Here is an 18,352-nt window from a genome sequence, read left to right on the forward strand (position 1 = left end):
ATATATTTTTATCCTGGATCGTATCAAGTGATCATGAGGTCGAACCACAACCAGGTTTTCGCTTTCCACCAATGACGATACAGTGTTTAAATATAGCTTAACCCCGTGATAGTAAATGAAGGGAATTTTTAGCTTTGAAAGAGAAACAAATAATAATAGTTTTGCTATCGATTTTTCTAATCAGGATAATTTCGTCTGCATAAAATTAAACGCAGTATGTGAGTTACTTTTTAGCTTAATTTAACACTACAGGCAATAAATAGACTTAAAGATGCTAATCTGGTGAATAGCATAAAGGTAAATTAAGGGTAGATATTCTACATCGAGAGATGTAAACAATTTTTCAGCTACAGATAAGAAAGCATCATCAAGTTATTCGTTGTTCAGAATTAACCTATTAGCGATTCAATAATGCGTGAGCATGTTTTTTGCTTATTCACATCAATAACAATTACAAAGTTAATTTATTATTAATATCGTTTCAGCTCACTAACTTTGATAACAATCATAACGATTCAATATGTGCTAATACTTTTCAATTCCCGTCATAATGCATTTGTCGAATGTCAGCACTTTACCTTTTCAATATTCATCAAACATATCAATCGTAGACTTGACAAACAAAACTGGATATCAGCGATAATTAGAGCAAGTCGTCACATTAATTATTCGTTTACGAACATTGCATTGAAGCGGACATGCTCCAGAACGCATTCTCATGTGAGCGTCAATTATTTGGAAACACAAATCAAATTTAGGTATTTTATTTCAATTTTAATTAATTATAAATAAAACTGGAAACAACTTGTGAGCACGCTCGGCGTCCACACCGACTGCTACTTACGCAGTAAAGCCGGATCATTAATGCTATTACATGTTTTCACTTATTAGGTTCTGTGAAAATCAGGATGCTTGATGAAACCTGAGCGATTGGTTTTTCGTATAGCGGCGGTACACGTTCTAAAGATTCTACATCCTTTTGTTTTAACTTAATGAAGGTCCTCTGCACCTATAAATTGGCAGTTCTAAATCAAACGAATCAGTTCTGTTGTGATCTTTGCAACTCGGCAAACATGAAGTACTTCATACCGGTCAGTGATCAATTCTTGGATAGCGGGTATAATATAGTGCAAATCTTGGACCTTGTGTTTATTTATTTGTTAATTGCAGGTATCGTGCCTCCTGGCTCTATTACATGCCATCCCATCAGAAGCTTATGGGCATGGTCTTGGATACGTCTCAGGCCACGGACACCATGACTACTATGTAAGTTATAACTATGATCATGTGTATTGGATACATCAAAACTTTTTCATTTGCTGTTTGTGATTAACCAATATCAATGTTTTAGGACTACCCGAGCTATGCATATGAGAACACCGTGAGGGACCCTCACACCGGCGACAATAAGGCTTACTACGAAAAGCGTGATGGAGACCTCGTTGTTGGTAAATATCATTTTTTTACAGATAAAAACTAATTATCGTATTTTAATAAAATACGCCCTAATCCAAACATGTTATCAGGTGGCTTCTCGCTTGTGGAACCCGGTGGCAGCATTCGTATTGTGAGGTACAAGGCTGACGAGTCTGGTTTTGTCAACACGCTCCTCACACGAATCGGGCCAAAGGTGCACCCCGGCGGCGCTACCTCCACGACTGAAATCTCCAAGCCAGCATCTCCCATCGCTCACTCGGCGCCCTATTACCGACCCTACCTGCCCTACTATTCAGTGCCGTACTCACACGGACAAGGATACGGGCGCCATGGCTACTATTACAATTAAACATTACGAAGTCAACAAAACAAACGCTTATAGATAAACTACATCCGTTCCTTCGCAATATGATTTATCATATTATGTATTGTGATTTATAATTTATTAGAAAAGTTTGATATTTTATGTTTTGGGCCTTATGAGTCATATCGATTGAAACACGATTAAAGCAATAACCACTGTGTGGTAAATCGAGTTGTTTTATTTGAACACCACCTTTGTGAAAAAATATATATTATAAAGTGACATCCTTTAAAACTGTGTCAATGAATATTATTAATATTTTATAATAATAATAATTAGGCTGTAAATATGCTTTTACCCAACTATTACGTCGGGGATGAATATGAAAGACCGGCACATAACCATATTTGTTCAAAACCAGTACCACCGCTTGTTCAGACATAACATTTGGCGGTGGTATACTTTAGTGTTTATAAAAACCCTACATACAAACATTGAAACACTTAACATTCTTGCGGCAACTAGCGAGCAATATGTCTCGACCGCTTTGGGTAAATGATTCATTTATTTTTAGTTAATCTTTCAAGTGGAAAATTTAATTCAACGATGCCTCAATATAACCTATTGATTTATATTGAGTAAACATAGAAATATTTTGTATAGTATAGACAAATTATAGTAACGATTCAATGTTAATTAAATTTGTTTTATAGATAACAATTATTAATTTTATACTTTCACAATACAATATAAAGCATTTTTTATCATACTTTATTTTTTCAGATTCAAAGCTTGCTACTTTTAAAGTTCATAGCATCAAGCGAAAGTAACCCCATCATCGCTGCTGCTATCGAACATGCTCCAGTCAGTGCTGTAGTGAATACTGTTGTAAGTATCGTGATGATATTAATTTTAGTATTAACGATTTCAAAAGTAAATCCTCTTGATTTAAATTTTTATAATTTTCAGGATTATCCCAGATATGCCTACAGCTACGCAGTTATTGACCCGCATACCAATGACAAAAAAGCACATTGGGAGACGCGAGAAGGTAATGAAGTCAACGGTGCTTATTCGTTGGTAGAACCAGATGGAAATATTAGAATTGTCGAATACAATGCAAACGATGTAAAAGGTTTTACAGCAGTCGTGAAGAAGCTGGGACCAAACGTGCATCCTACCCAAATAGTTCAAGCCGTTCCGCTAATACTAAACCCAGCACCACATCCACGGGTTGTAGCCGAGCCTGTACATCAACCTGAAGCAGTTCCCATAGTCTTGCCCCCTGTTCACCATCCATCACCAGCTAAAGTAGAAGTTGCTGAAGTACAAACTGAACACAGAGTTGAAGAACCGAACTCTTTAGCATACGGCTTAGGTGCTGTTGCTTTGCCTATTGAAGTTCCAGAGGTAGTATTCGAAAAAGGAAGCCTTCCGTGGGATCCACGCACAGGCTCGTATGGCGGATGGCGACCCCTCCCCGGACCTCAGGCCAAGCAAGCATATGCAACTATTTACAGTCGGAAATATATAGACGGCCATCTACACAAAATTGTGACGGGACCCATTTCACTGGTTGGAAAAACTTTGTACATAAGGAAAACACACAACTAGAAGGATAAACTGCGTGTACAATTGAAGCTTTAATTTCGACGATATGAAGAAGTTGAATAAAATAAGTCTCTTAGTTAGTAACAATGTAGGCCAGGGTTCGTAATAGTCAACAAACGGAATAGTCATAAATGTAAATAAAATAATTCAAGCGGTCATTATATTATTATGTTTTGTTACTATTTTTTGATAAAATAGTAATAAAAAATAAATCATATTTATAAATGGCAAATGCGTTTTATTTCTAGCCTTTTTAGGCATGTTTCAAAAGTTACATAAATTAACTTGTAGTAGCATAACCTTCTCGACATGAAAATCCTTATGAACAATATCTCACTATATATTATGTCACTCTGGACATCTATAAGATGATAATATGGACTATGGTCGTCGCAAGGTCATCGTAACGACGGATAATGGATTCTATAGTTAAATAAGTAGTGTTTACTGTGTGTTTACCAAAAACACAAAAATTTTGAATAGAAAATTTCTTGTTTGTTCAACTTGACATTGCGAATGTAAAATTAGAAAGGACCTTTTTATTGCAAATTATTCTTAACTACATAAATTTATCAGCTATAATTTCGTAATGTTCGTATATTAATCACTATTTGACCGACCTCAAAGGAAGACATTCTGTGTTACACTGTATATTTTTTGTTAATGAAATCAAATCAATAATTGTTACTAGTTTGACATATATATTCTAAAAATAGTTTCGATAAATCAATGAATCCGAAACATAAATAACCATTATGAATAGCTCCTATAGAAAAAAACTGACATGTTTATTAGAAGTAAGATATCATTCTTAACATTTGTCTTGTTACGACAGCGTGCACGCAAGAGTTCTTTCACGCTCCTATGCATACTGATCAAGTTAAATTTGGTAATAGCTTCTTAAAATAATTGTTAAAAAAAAGAACTGCAAATTTTCACTAGTCACTTCTTTCCAATGGCACACGGGTTGCATCCCCTTTCAAATAAAAAAGAAGCAACAAAATGTATACATCCAGTCGAAAGTTCTATGTTAACATAAACGAAAAAAAAGTATAGTCGAATTGAGAATCTTCTTCTTTTATAATTCGGTACATGAAAATTAAGAAAGTACAACAGTCATATAAATTGAGATTCAGATGATTAAGGATTTTCTTTTTTTGAAATGCCTTGCAATATTGATTATAAATTATTGACTACATATATAATTAGGAATTCAATTGATTTGGAAAAGTTATTAAACAACCTTAACATTTTAGGGAGACCATAGAAAATTCAAAGTATTATTAAGAAGTTATAAATTCAAAGTTATTAGCTATCGTTATCAATTCAGAAATATAAATCCGAAAATAAGAAACATTCTTCAATAGGACCCTAAGCTGAGTGTAGTTATGTGATACATTCATAGTAAACATGGTACAACAGGCGGGAACATTATGATCAACTTGCGGCTAAAACAACTGCTGCCACTTCTGTTGCCAGCAATATATCAATATAACCTCTTGAAAATTTTCATCTTCAACTTTCGTGCTCAACGAATGTTTACCATGAAGCAGAAAATCAGTATACTACAAATAAATGTCATGTTTTCAGTGCTTCGAAACTTGGGCCTCTTACCGCAGACGATGATTATTAATTTTATATAACAAAAAAATTACCATTCAAAATGAACTGAACATGGAGTTAGAATAATAAAAAAATATAAAATGTAAATGCATGCATCTAATTCAAACTACAAATGCACACTGGGTATATAACTAGGGTTATGCAATGCGCACCCCACATTGTAGTTTTCCAGGCCAAACCAACACGTTATGTATATTTGAGAGCATTGAGGAGCCGTTGGACTAGTTGAAAATTGACGAAGACAACCCATCCGGAAAGGTTTGACAAAACCGGAGCGTTTAATAATTGCGGTATAAATAAGCCAGCTATTGTTGACAAAGGCACAGTATACTTTGTTTGCTCCTTGGTTAGAGACAACATGAACATGTATTTGGTGGTAAATATCACCATTATTTGGTTCCAAAATATATTCGACTTTTGAAGTCGTTGAACCACATGAAGCATGGTTCAAATGCTTTTTTTGTGAAAATTGCTCATACATAAATCTTTGTATATTCTATACTTAGAAATATACTATGATTTCCAGGTATCCTGCCTGCTGGCGACCGTAGCAGTGGCGTTCGCCAACCCGCACGGAATTGCTTTACTTGCCCATAACACTATTGAAAGTATTGTAAGTATCGACTTTATAACTTAAATGTAATCAAGAATGTTATGTAGAAATAAACTAATATTTCTTTTTATCTTGCAGCCAAACCCCAACTACAGGTTCGACTATTCTGTCAACGACCCACACACTGGTGACAATAAGGCGCAATGGGAAGAGCGTAACGGCGACAACGTCCAAGGGTCGTACTCGCTTGTTGAACCCGACGGCAACATCCGCACCGTTGACTACACCGCCGACCCACACAGGGGTTTCAACGCCGTGGTCAGGAAATCGGGACCCAACATCAACTCCGTTTCTTACTCTGCTCCAGCAGTTATCCAAACCCAAGTGGCGGATGTCGCTCCCGTAGCTGACATCGGACACTATGGCCATGCCAACATTGTTCAGCAGGCTTCAGTAGTCGAAAATGTGCCAGTTGTTGAAAACGTCCCAGCCCTTCAACAAACTTCCGTTATCGATCATGTCCCCGCCGTTCAACAGACGTCATACATAGACCACGCGCCTGCCATTCAACAGACGTCATACATAGACCACGCGCCCGTGGTTCAACAGGCGTCATACATCGACCACGTCCCCACTGTCCAACAGGCCTCATACATCGACCACGTCCCAGCCGTTCAACAGACGTCCTACATCGATCACGCCCCTGCGCCTATCACTGAACACGCGCCTCTCCAGACCCCACAAAACATCTACAACTCTATTCTCGACAACGCGAATTTGATTGCGCCATCGCACAATTTAAATCTGTTGTCTCTCCTGCAACCGAACCACGCCCCGTGGGTGTCTGTATCGGGCTCGTCGTACGGCCATGGCGGACAAGTGCTGCACAGGTGGTCGGCTGGTCCCATCCCCTTGGACAGACACACCCTCACCATCAGAACGCGACATTAACCAGACGATAAGCTGTCGTTAGATAAGCTATACTATAACGACTTCTCCGTGTTTAAGTAACCTATTTGTTACTCGCGGCCCTAGTGTGTTCTTGCATATGATATGATGCGTGCAAAAATACACATAGGTCTTTAGAAGTTAAGATGAATTTGTTGTGTATCCAGAGCAAATAAGTGTATATAATTTATTTTCTGATTGTGCCTGTAAATATACTGTTCTAATGAAGACAATATTGAAATAATAATAAATTATCTTTCATTTGAAATTATCCCTTCCACCTAACATTATTATCGTTCTTCTATGAAGAACTGTTGTAAGTAATTAATAAATTATGAAGCATTATTAATAAGATTGCAATTTATTATACTCCCTTTTACTGAAGACTGACATTTTGACATATTATCCTTTCATTAGAATTTTACATATTCCTTTCAACTTTCGTGATTTGTGCCAATAGTTTGTTTCAGGTATCGAACCCACCACCGAACTATTACGCAGTCATGCAAAACTATTTTAATAAGACGATAACATTCAGTTGGCAGTAATATATGTACCCAGACCACATACATAATAAGTATAACACGTTGCATGAATTCATACTAAACCAACTGCATTCTTTGAATTTTTGAATTGCCACTTCAATTTTCGTAATTAAATTGAAATACAACAACAAATAATGTATTGCCGCGGGAAATATGCGCGAAAATGGTCTTAATTGCTCTATAACGTGTTTTAATATTCAAGTTAGTTTTAGGATTATATAATGCATTCTTTGGATGTTGCTTAAGTAATTGTTATAATAAGAATTAAATGGTTATAATTGTCCATTTTTCAAATTAATAAATTATACTATGTTGGCAATAAAGATATCCTGCTTATTTTGCCTGTAGGTATTCGTTGAACATAATTAAATGCAATGTCTATTATGACGATATTTTAAAACTACGAGATTTAAAAAATATGTTCTTGTAATAAATAATGCAAAATCTTTTTTATGAATTTCATTGTTTTATGGATCGTCTTGTGATTGAACAAATCACTTTTAGTGTTAAGACTCGGTACACCTGTTATTTTAATTGAATATTGACACCTCACACCGCACACATACAGTGAAAAAAAAAAATTAAAATTTTGAATTTTTCGTGTTGCCTATAATTTTTCATATAATTCAACCAAATATTAACCAAATAACTAATAATTATTTACTAGCTGCTCCGCGCGGTTTCACCCCCGTGGCTCCACTCCTGTTGGTCGTAGCGTGATGATATATAGCCTAACCTTCCTCGCTAAATGGGCTATCTAACACCGAAAGATTTTTTCAAATCGGACCAGTAGTTCCCGAGATTAGCGCGTTCAAATAAACAAACAAACTCTTCAGCTTTATAATATTAGTATAGATTAAATTATGTTGTACTCACTGGGTTGTTGTCTTCATCAACATCGTATTCTTCTCTCTGCACCATCATCAGCTTCCCGCTTGCATTTATAACCTGCATGTATGAGACATTTATATCAGATCATTATATTGTAACTCAACATGAGATGGACAATTAAAATTTGATCTTTATTTTGGCAAAATGAAAAATAGTCTGTAAAAAAAATGTGTGCGTGTACACGTAAGAAGTGAAACTTCTTTATGTCCTTATTTTTCAAAAAATAATTTACTATATGCAACTTTACAGAAATATGTCGAATCACGCGTGGTAAAGATGGGGATAAGAAAAAGATGGCGCGTAACGGAAAAATGTCACGCGTAACGAAAAAATGTTACAATAAATTTTTTTCCAACCCCGATAAAGAAATTTCACTTCAAAACTAATGAAAGGATTTGACGTTTATGAGAGATATAGAAAAGCTGTGTATATTATGCACGCACTCTGCATCTATATGTGGATTAAATGCGTACGTAGAAGCAGCTTAAGTATGTGCATTCTTTTCGCGATTGCGAGATGTACAAAAGTCAAAAACATAACCTGAAATAAATATGTGTATCCAAATAAGCGATAATATGTGTGCGTATAATTTTTCCTGAACAGGTATATTGTATTGTTAAACCGTACATGTGTGCTTGCGAAGCCGAAGGTTCTTAAAATACGCGCGTAGCGCGAATGTACAATACCATACACATGCCTACATGTGTATATTATGTGAGTACGAGTTACCAGCTGGTCAGGACGCGTATGCGCGCGCGTGTGTGTGTATGGCGTGTTCGTGTGTGTGTGTGTGTGTGTATGGCGTGTTCGTGTGTGTGTGTGTGTGTGTGTATGGCGTGTTCGTGTGTGTGTGTGTGTATGGCTTGTTCGTGTGTGTGTGTGTATGTATGGCGTGTTCGCGTGTGTGTGTGTGTGTGTGGCGTGTTCGTGTGTGTGTGTGTGTGTGTGTGTATGGCGTGTTCGTGTGTGTGTGTGTATGGCGTGTTCGTGTGTGTGTGTGTGTGTGTGTGTGTGTGTGTGTGTGTGTGTGTGTGTGTGCGTGTGTGTGTGTATGGCGTGTTCGTGTGTGTGTGTGTGTGTGTGTGTGTATATGGCGTGTTCGTGTGTGTGTGTGTGTGTGTGTGTATGGCTTGTTCGTGTGTGTGTGTATGGCGTGTTCGCGCGCGCGCGTGTGTGTGTGTGTGTGTATGGCGTGTTCGTGTGTGTGTGTGTGTGTGTATGGCGTGTTCGTGTGTGTGTGTGTGTGTGTGTATGGCGTGTTCGTGTGTGTGTGCGTGTGTGTGTGTGTATGGCGTGTTCGTGTGTGTGTGTGTGTGTGGCGTGTTCGTGTGTGTGTATGGCGTGTTCGTGTGTGTGTGCGTGTGTGTGTGTGTGTGTATGGCGTGTTCGTGTGTGTGTGTGTGTGTGTGTGGCGTGTTCGTGTGTGTGTGTGTGTGCGTTATACCAGCGAGTCGGGCGCGGAGAGCGGCGCGGTGCGGGCGGAGCGCGCGTGCGGCGGCGCGTCGTGCAGGCGGCACAGTGACGCTGACACGACGCACGCGGGGTGCGATAGCGCGGACACGTCCACCGCTTGCACGCACCGCAGCTCGATGTTGCCGTCTAACATACAAAACATGGTTAAGTTACGTTTCTAATGGTATGTGACGCGTTTAACTTTGATTTCATTATAAACGTGAATAACATTTTTATTTTTCATTGCAAATGCAAATGTTCAGAATTTTAATATACGGGTTCAAATGCAAATTTCTTGTCAATTATCGGGTAGATCTCTTGTCGGTTTATGTTACGGTACATTTACATCAAACGAACATAGAGCTAGAGCAAAAGCATTCTTTCGTGATCTTTTAGTGTAAACAAAAACTCGTATTCAATGTTGTTCAGTATTAGAAAGAACAACGAAATAATGCTCTACGCCTATTTACATTAAAATAATTTAATATAGTGTTAGAATGAGCATTCGCTCGTTTGATAAAAATGCACCGTTATTTGCATTTTCTTGATATTTATGACCCGTTTATAGTTTCAAAAACACAACTCACTATTATCCAAACAGGTCAGCTCATATATGGTAACGAGAGCATCAGCACCGAACACGACGAGCTGGTCCCCGAGCATGTCCAGCACGAACACCTGCGACTGCACGCGCACGATCTTCGCGAAACGATTGTCTAGTTTCGCGTCGCGCGCGTAGAAACGGACTTCGTCGTGCCCGTCGAGGATGCTGTAGCATCCTGCAAGAGGTTATAAAACTTCTTTAGGCGCGTTGAGAGTGAAATTTCAAGGTCACGTCATGGAGTGAGGCGGCAATTTTGATATTTTGGAATCTTGCTAAAGAAGTTTCACTTCTGACACGTATGCTTGGCACACACGCTCTTCTCTATGGCAACACCGTAAATAATAATATCATAAATATTGAATTTCATAATTATGTCGTTAATAGAATATAGCCTAACCATATAAGATGGTCAATTAAATTATACGTCTCCCATCCGACACCTCACTGTCAATTAAAACATTTTTTGTGTTTTTATACAGATTTTCAATTACCATTGTACAAAAAACTGTATTTACCATTACTCCTATACATATACGCACCCACTACGACATAGTCCCGCCAGCAGAGCATGCCGCCGGTGACCACGAAGTCCTTCTCCTGCGCCTCGTTGCCGAACAGCTTCCAGCGCCTCGCCGCGCGGCTGTAGTGCGCGAGGCCGGTGCGCCCCGCCACGCATATCGTCTCGCCCGCCTCGTCTATCGCGCTGTACTGCACCGCCCAAAAATAACATCACTTTTTTACAAGTTTTTTAAGCTATTGCATAGCTTCTATCGCGGGCCTTGAGCGCGGGGACCGAATCGAGAAATTCCGTAACGAAAAAACCTCACGCTCCCCACTCCGACGGGCGGAGGTGTGGCTTGAAGGCATAGCATGCAATAGCTTTACCGCGGCAGTTCCCGAGTGCCACACGTCGTTTTTTTATTTACTAGGCCAATTTGGTCTGTCTAACTAGCTGTAATGCTACTGCATGTGTCAAAAAATAAAAAAACAAACAAATTAAATTAAATTATGAGGAATAAATACGCTTACATTAGTACAGTTCTTTCTAAACTCGGTAACTAGCACAACACACACAATAACATTAATTAAAAAAAAAACAATTTTAGCAAAAAAATGTTGATACCCCATGACCCGATGATCTTTAATAAAAAAAACGTAAGAATTTATCGAATTTGAATTTCTTGAGAATTACTCTTTCAGACAAACAATCCACTAAGATTGTAAAGCTGAGGAATTTGATTTCTTTGTTTTTTTTTTTTTTATTTTGCCAAAAAATCATTCAAAAGAACGTACAACATCAGCTAAGCAAACAACTCACCCTCAACGGCCAATTACTAGCTATATACGTGGCCGGTAACTGTATGACAATCCATTGCTTCCTACATTCATTGTCATCAACAAACTCCTTATACTTTGCACTATTCACTATTTCTTGCTGAGGATTGACAGACTGTTCTTGGCCATTCTCTTGATAAGCATCTGAAGATGAATCTATTATGGAAATCTTTGTACGACGAGTGAGATTGTCTTCTAGGTTGACATATAATTTGTCATCTGCTTGTAAGTAGAGGTGTCTTTGGTTGCTCTATAAATAAAAAATAATAATTATAAAACTAAATAACAACATCAGTGTTCGTAAGTATTTTATTATATTAAATTTTTGTCCTGTAATATGAAATCAAGTCAAAGTGAATACACGTATTTTTATTCAATACATATTCTGCTAAGTTAATTTGAGTATTAAAACAAAAAAAAAACAATAGTAAGAATTATATAAAAATATCTTTAAACTAAACTTTATAAATTATGAATTGTTTAATAATAAGTTGAATTTGCTATCCTGACAAATCAATAATCTTACAACTTACCATACAAGGATTTACACTAAGTGGACTCTTTACAAAGTCCATTTGAATAAGACTTGACTTTGAATCTTCTTCCATTTTCACCATCCACAATTGATAGCCCTCTGTAGCCCATTCCTGTATTAAATTAAATCAACTATTAGCACAACTATCCAAGTAAAATGACATGATTCAACTATTGTAAGCAAAGAAGAGAAAATTGATGTAAATTGTGACTAATTTGCCACATTTTGACATGCACTTTTTAAATTTAAGTTTACAAGTTTAGAAAATAGTACAAATATTAGTCTCCACTTCACTATAAACTCTGTTTTCTTACCATGCTAGCAATAACAAGTGGGTTATGGCTGGCCAGATCCTGGTTGAGACCATAGTCCCACGCTAAGGAACACATTAGCAACGCTCCAAATGTGCTCCAAACTGAGAGACCGCCTCGCTCCCAGCTCACGGCCACTGCTCGACCGTCGCCTGTCCATCTTGAAATAAACAATTTTAAATGAATTAAAATTCATTTAAAACAATGTAACATTGTTATACTTATAACAATTTTTCAGTACATTTTGTCGTGTTATATAATCTGCTACAGTCTTATAGATCTAAATTTATTGACAAAATAAAATTTCGCATTCTATCCCGCGAGATTTTCAATTGTCGGATTTTTTTTTTTTTTGTAATCTAACAGTTTTTATAATTTTATGGTGACATATCCAATGAATGGCCTTTTATGAAAATACGCAAGATTATTTGTTAACGTATTGAAAAAGACATACCTCATACATTTCACTGGTCCAAGATCACCAGGAAAGTCTTTAGAACTGAGTACCATAGTATGAGATAATTCGAGCCCACCCGTCGCTTCATCTATCGTAAATACATCCACTTGAGAACTGAAACAAAGATTTTATAATAAAAATATTCTTTCATTTTATAAAGCCCACACACTAACCAATAAAATATATGAATAATAAGACATACTTCTTCCTTCCGATTGCTATTAATCTAAATTTATGATTCACTCGCGCACAAGTTGCATCGTCTATTCCTTGCGCCCATATTCCTTGTACTGCCTGAAAAAGATAAAGTTACATTTTAAATTTTATTTTTCTAACACATTTATGGCAATTTATAAATGTTTAAGACATTTTAAAGAATAGAAAAAATATGTGGCGGGATTCAACGCATCGTCGTAAGTTGCACGGCAAGACGCGGTTATAGGTAAACCAGAATCTGATGGCAATTAGGGAAATCAAAATTTTGAGTGTGCAACCCTAGGGAAAATGGACTGAACGATCTTGATACTGCTTATTTTTTAGTTTGTTCTCAATATCATTAGTCACATTACTACGTGGACAATACTGTACTAAAATAATGAGATATCCACTTAATATTATGTAGGTACATACTTACATGTACGTATAATATTATACTTTTATACAGATAATACTGTATATTATTATTTACACATGCCATGTAAAAATATCGATGTTATATCGATAGAAAACTAGACTACTTATAATTTTTTATAAAATAAAATAAAAATAAAATAAAACTATGTTTATTTTCGTAAGTATTAACAGATACACACATTATAAAATTGACTTGGACAGCTTGGACTTGATGAATAGCCGTATTGGAAACTCCTGTAATAAGTTTTCATAAAATTATATTCCAATCAACAAACAATATTATAGTTACCTACTTATAATATTTTTCAATTGAAAGTATCAAAGCGGGTAAGTCCAATTTACCAATAAAATCTTCTAAACTGAAAATTGTGATGTGTTTGACCCTTCTTCATCAAATATTTTTCTATACACATTATAAACAACACCTCTTGCTTGTGATCACAGCGGCATTTTCGACATTTTCGAAGATTTTTTAGACAAAATCCTAAAAATTATTTATCAACTGCAAAAAAGACAAATAATTTGACAACCAATTTGATAGTTGTCAAATAAGTTGCCACATGAAAATCTTTTATTTCTTAAATATAAATATGCCATCAGATTCTGGTAGACCTATAAAATCCCGCCACTTTTTATTTATTTTTTTTCAAATTTTTCATAGTCTCTTTTTTACCACTAGCCTGTCTACTTATAAAGGAGGATCGTTTTAAAAAGATGTTATTAGCGTTTGTAATTAATAGTAAAATAGACTTCGTTACACTGATTAGCATGATTCTGATATATATTTCATTTTCGCTTTACAATTTAAGATATTTACCAAATTTGACGTACTTTGACCCGTAATTTGTAAATTACTTGCCATTTTCTTGATACATAATAATTAAATATATAACTAGCAACAGTAAAGTGAATAAAATACATATATCTAGCCTCTTACAAATAGCAATTTGATTTTAATTTGGTGTTAGAGGGATTATCATCCTTCTTACCCTCAAATCTGTTTCCAAATTTATCTGGGATATGAAAAAAAAACAAGTCTATAAAGAATCAAACAATTCAGAATTAAATCAATGATAATACACACATTATTTTGTCATATTATCACATTTATTTTGTCATCATACATACATACAAATGTAATACATAAGTTGCTGTTATTGATAAGTTGCATTGCAAGCAGATAATTTAATTTTACCATTTGCCAATGTTCCGAGATATGTTTCATTTCATGGAAATAATGTCAAAACTCAATTATATGAGTATGAAGATAGTTTCACAAAAAGTGATTCTAATTTTAATATTTTTTTTTTAATAAAAATTTGCTACAGCCCACAAAATACATTATTTTTGCTTTTTGTTTATTTACTTACATTAGGGTCAAATTTAAGATTTGGTGCTGTGAGGTAAGCTGCTCGACCATCATTTAATGTTATACCAAACCCACACACAAGCGGTGAATATTCAATGTCATTCACATGTGTATTGTCTTCTAATATTGGTTCAGCTGAAATAAAATTGTTACTTAGCGTTGAAAGGTAATAAAATTGTGAATGGAATATTAAAGTTATAATCAAATCTCATAATCTCATATTGTATCAACAATAAAAAATAATAATAAAACTATAAACAGGAAGAGCCAGTGCCTTTGTTCATTTTAGACTTCAGATCTGAATAAATAATTCAACTGATTTCAATTCAAATAATTCAACAATCAATATCCTCAAAAACACATTTAAAAATAACAATTACATAACTGCCATAATATTTGAATACTACCTTTCGAGACTTGTTGATTAATTGAAAACGGTATCCGTCCCAAATCGAGGCAATAATCTCTATTCTGCGATCCGTCCCATCTGTACCTTAGCAGATGCGCTCGAGTTGTACACACAAGTATTTCAGTCCCCGATATACAACACATTCGAGTTATCTGACCATCCCAAACTAGGATCTCTTTAAACTGTGAACATAAAAAAATAAAACATATTTTTATTGTGTAAATTATTGTTATTTGGGTAAAACAATCAGAAAACGGGTGATAAAGTGCTAAAGAGCTTTATAACATATGTTTACTTTTATTAATCAAACTCAAAACTGAGTTTTTGTAATTAAAAAAAAACATACCGGCCAAATTAATAACCTCCTCCTTTGTTTTGAAGTCGGTTAAAAAGGAATATGTGATGATACAATTATCGTTGGTATGAATAGATGTGAGTTTAGGGCCAGCTTTATGTGAAACTATGTTTCAGTTAAAATGTCAAAAAGGCAATCTGGGGAACTATCAGCGAGAAGTAAACATTATTATACTATAAATCCTACTAATATTATAAATGCAAAAGTTTGTGAGGATGTGTATGTGTGAGTTTGTTACTCTTTCACGCAAATATAACTGAACCGATAACAATGAAATTTAGCACACATATAGAGGATAACTTGGATTAACACAGGATAGGATATATTTATCCCGAAAATCCCACGGGAAGGGGAACTATACGGGTTTTTCTTCGAAAACGCGGGCGAAACGCGGGCGGAAAGCTAGTATACATATAAATTCAAAACCAGTAATACCAATGTTATTCTCAAGGAGGGTATGAATTCCTTAATAAATAGTTCAGCTGAATCTCTCCTTAAACTTGCTGTAGGTGGATCAAATTGTTGGTACGCCGGCTGGTCACTTTGTACCTCCACATTGTATAAAATTAAATGGCCTTCTGAAGTCTGAAATAGTAATTTTATTAGTTAACAATATTTGTTTGATATATCTATAAATATGTAGTTTTTAACTTATAACATATACTCAAACTCAAACATTTATTTATACAATAAGACTTCTTCTAGAAGCACTTTTGAATCATCATTACATTTTTTTTACATTTACCACCAAATGAGAAAGCAGTATCTATGGAGAAGAACCAGCAAGAAATTCCATAGTTGCTCTTTTAAAATCATGTCAATATACAATTGAATTTATAACAGTTTCCTATCAATTTGAATAAATCAAACCATTTCCCTGAATTGAGTTAATAAAATTAACGAATTAATCTGTTAGGTTGCTATGACATAAACAGGATCAACTTACCGAAATACATATCATAGATGAATCTGGTTTCCATTCCACACCCACGTTAATACCAAGTCTTTGTAAAGACTCTGCACTGCGCTTGTGATAAACAATTGAGACGCTGGGCTAAAAAGGAAAAAGTTAAGTTGTAATTGCCACTAAATTCATAAAATGATACTAGCATACATTCTCAGTATAGAAAATTGTTATAACTAGAAAATACCTTACCTTACAGAACCATACTACAAAAGATTCATCGCTCAATGAGGCAAAAAGTATTTTATCTCTATTAGATACGATTTGCTTAAATGCCTGAGAATCTGAACCCAGATTCCTCAAAACTTTTGGCCATCCAATTGGAAAATACATTTTGACATCACATTTATTGACTAAAAACTCGACTTGAAATAGTTTTCGTTCATACAAAAACGACACGGTAAATCATTTCTTACTGCTCCCTATTTTTTTTCTTGTACATTCATCATTACCTATTTAATAAGCATTGTTTCTTCAGATCAGTTTTCTATGTCAATATCTATTAATTTTTAATACCTAGTAGGTACACGGTATATAAACTTATAAAGCAATGTTGACAAAATAAGACAACTGTAACATAGAATGTCATCAGACAGTTGACATTTTGTACACAGACTATAGTCACATTATGATATAGATCCTTAGTATAGATCAATGACTAAGGAATCCTAATATAGACCTAGAGCCCCCTTTAATACTTTTGTGACTTTACTCTTTGACCTAGTGTGACCTAGAGTATAGATGAGTCTAGAGCAGGGGTTCCCAATATTTTTCAGCTCACGGTGCAGTTTCATGTTAAGTTTTTTGACACGGCGCCCTAACCACCCAACCTAGTTATTTGAAAAGGAAACAGTCGAAATAGGTACCTACAATACAAAAATAGAAATAATTTCTATTATTAAGAATATTTCTACCTTTCTGCCTAAGCAGAGAAGTTAAACTAAAGAATTTAAAGAGAAATCAAAAAGTAAGTCAAAGTAAAGTAAAGTAAAGTAAGTCAATCACAAAGAGAAGTTAAAAAGTTGAGCAGAAATATTACCTTGAACGGGGAGGTATTACATCCTACAGAATCGACTGTATTTCTTGGTTAACATTGGACGAGAAACTACAGTGGGGAGCCCATGTCAATACCGCTGCAGGTAAGACCAGTTCAGCAGCATATGCAGTCCGAAAGGTAAGGCATCTCACCGATGAAGATACAGCTAGATTGGTATATTTCAGCTACTTTCATAGTATTATGTCCTATGGAATTCTACTATGGGGCAGGGCAGCAGATATAGAAACTATATTGATCTTACAGAAAAGAGCCATTCGCTCTATATATAATTTACGTGCTCAGGACTCACTAAGAGATGACCTAAATCGATAGGTCTCCGTTAGGTCCTTTAAGGTCCCACAATTTTTTCGTTAGGTCCCCTTTAGTTTTTTTATAAATATTTTTTTTTAATTTTGGGTTTAAAAAATTACACTTTAGCACCTCATCCATAGCTAAATTGGCGAATTTTATCAAAATCGTATTTTTTATCGTTAGGTCCATCATTGAATTTGTTAAATTATTTATTTTATTAAAATTATAAAATAATAAAACCCTGCGCATGCGCCTTAGAGCATTAAGGCATGCGCACATCATACATAAACAGCGCGAAATTTAAATTGGTATCGTTTCATTTATTAAATAAATCAATTGTTCTGAGAGTGCTTATTTATTAAAAACCTACTTTTCAACCTTAGATCATTAAGAAATGGATGGAGTACGCTGGCAAATATTCTAACTAAACGTTCTGCAAATTTTGGTGTGGAGAGGGTAACTCACACTATGAAATACACATTCACAGAAATAATTTGTGTCTTTACAAACTCAAACTATTACAAAATTGACACACAAGCATATTTTTGCACACATTGCAACACAGAAAAATCTCTGCATATATACGTAATAATACAATCGCTCGAAAATGATGTATCCATATCGATATTAAAAAAATAGTAATTTTGTTGAAATTAGAAATAACATTA

General features: G+C 35.3%; 4 protein-coding genes across 4 annotated transcripts in view; 3 read left to right on the plus strand and 1 right to left on the minus strand.

The window, feature by feature from the left end:
* Window positions 1-16,845, minus strand: part of LOC123698969 (guanine nucleotide exchange factor subunit Rich) — a 33,008-nt gene extending 16,163 nt beyond the window's left edge. Inside the window, 14 exon segments of the mRNA XM_045645807.1 lie at window positions 7,898-7,969; window positions 9,357-9,511; window positions 9,952-10,143; window positions 10,508-10,676; window positions 11,287-11,553; window positions 11,837-11,950; window positions 12,153-12,309; window positions 12,604-12,720; window positions 12,809-12,900; window positions 14,610-14,743; window positions 15,016-15,199; window positions 15,808-15,957; window positions 16,319-16,426; window positions 16,529-16,845. Coding sequence (XP_045501763.1) covers window positions 7,898-7,969; window positions 9,357-9,511; window positions 9,952-10,143; window positions 10,508-10,676; window positions 11,287-11,553; window positions 11,837-11,950; window positions 12,153-12,309; window positions 12,604-12,720; window positions 12,809-12,900; window positions 14,610-14,743; window positions 15,016-15,199; window positions 15,808-15,957; window positions 16,319-16,426; window positions 16,529-16,669 — 2,052 coding nt within the window. The 5' untranslated portion in view covers window positions 16,670-16,845.
* LOC123698972 (cuticle protein 7-like) lies at window positions 957-1,968 on the plus strand. Its single transcript, XM_045645810.1, has 4 exons — window positions 957-1,091; window positions 1,171-1,266; window positions 1,352-1,448; window positions 1,527-1,968. The coding sequence occupies exons 1-4, from the start codon at window positions 993-995 to the stop codon at window positions 1,784-1,786; spliced, it is 552 nt and encodes a 183-aa protein (XP_045501766.1). The 5' UTR covers window positions 957-992; the 3' UTR covers window positions 1,787-1,968.
* On the plus strand, window positions 2,068-3,513 carry LOC123698971 (cuticle protein 18.6-like). Its single transcript, XM_045645809.1, has 3 exons — window positions 2,068-2,292; window positions 2,525-2,629; window positions 2,711-3,513. The coding sequence occupies exons 1-3, from the start codon at window positions 2,275-2,277 to the stop codon at window positions 3,353-3,355; spliced, it is 768 nt and encodes a 255-aa protein (XP_045501765.1). The 5' UTR covers window positions 2,068-2,274; the 3' UTR covers window positions 3,356-3,513.
* Window positions 5,164-6,721, plus strand: LOC123698970. The gene is made up of 3 exons (XM_045645808.1): window positions 5,164-5,351; window positions 5,502-5,588; window positions 5,667-6,721. Exons 1-3 carry the CDS (start codon window positions 5,334-5,336, stop codon window positions 6,477-6,479), a joined length of 918 nt encoding a protein of 305 aa, XP_045501764.1. The 5' UTR covers window positions 5,164-5,333; the 3' UTR covers window positions 6,480-6,721.
* Window positions 16,846-18,352: the final 1,507 nt, after the last annotated feature.

This window comes from Colias croceus, chromosome 17 (genome assembly GCF_905220415.1).
Source record: "Colias croceus chromosome 17, ilColCroc2.1".
NCBI classification, from domain to species: domain Eukaryota; kingdom Metazoa; phylum Arthropoda; class Insecta; order Lepidoptera; family Pieridae; genus Colias; species Colias croceus.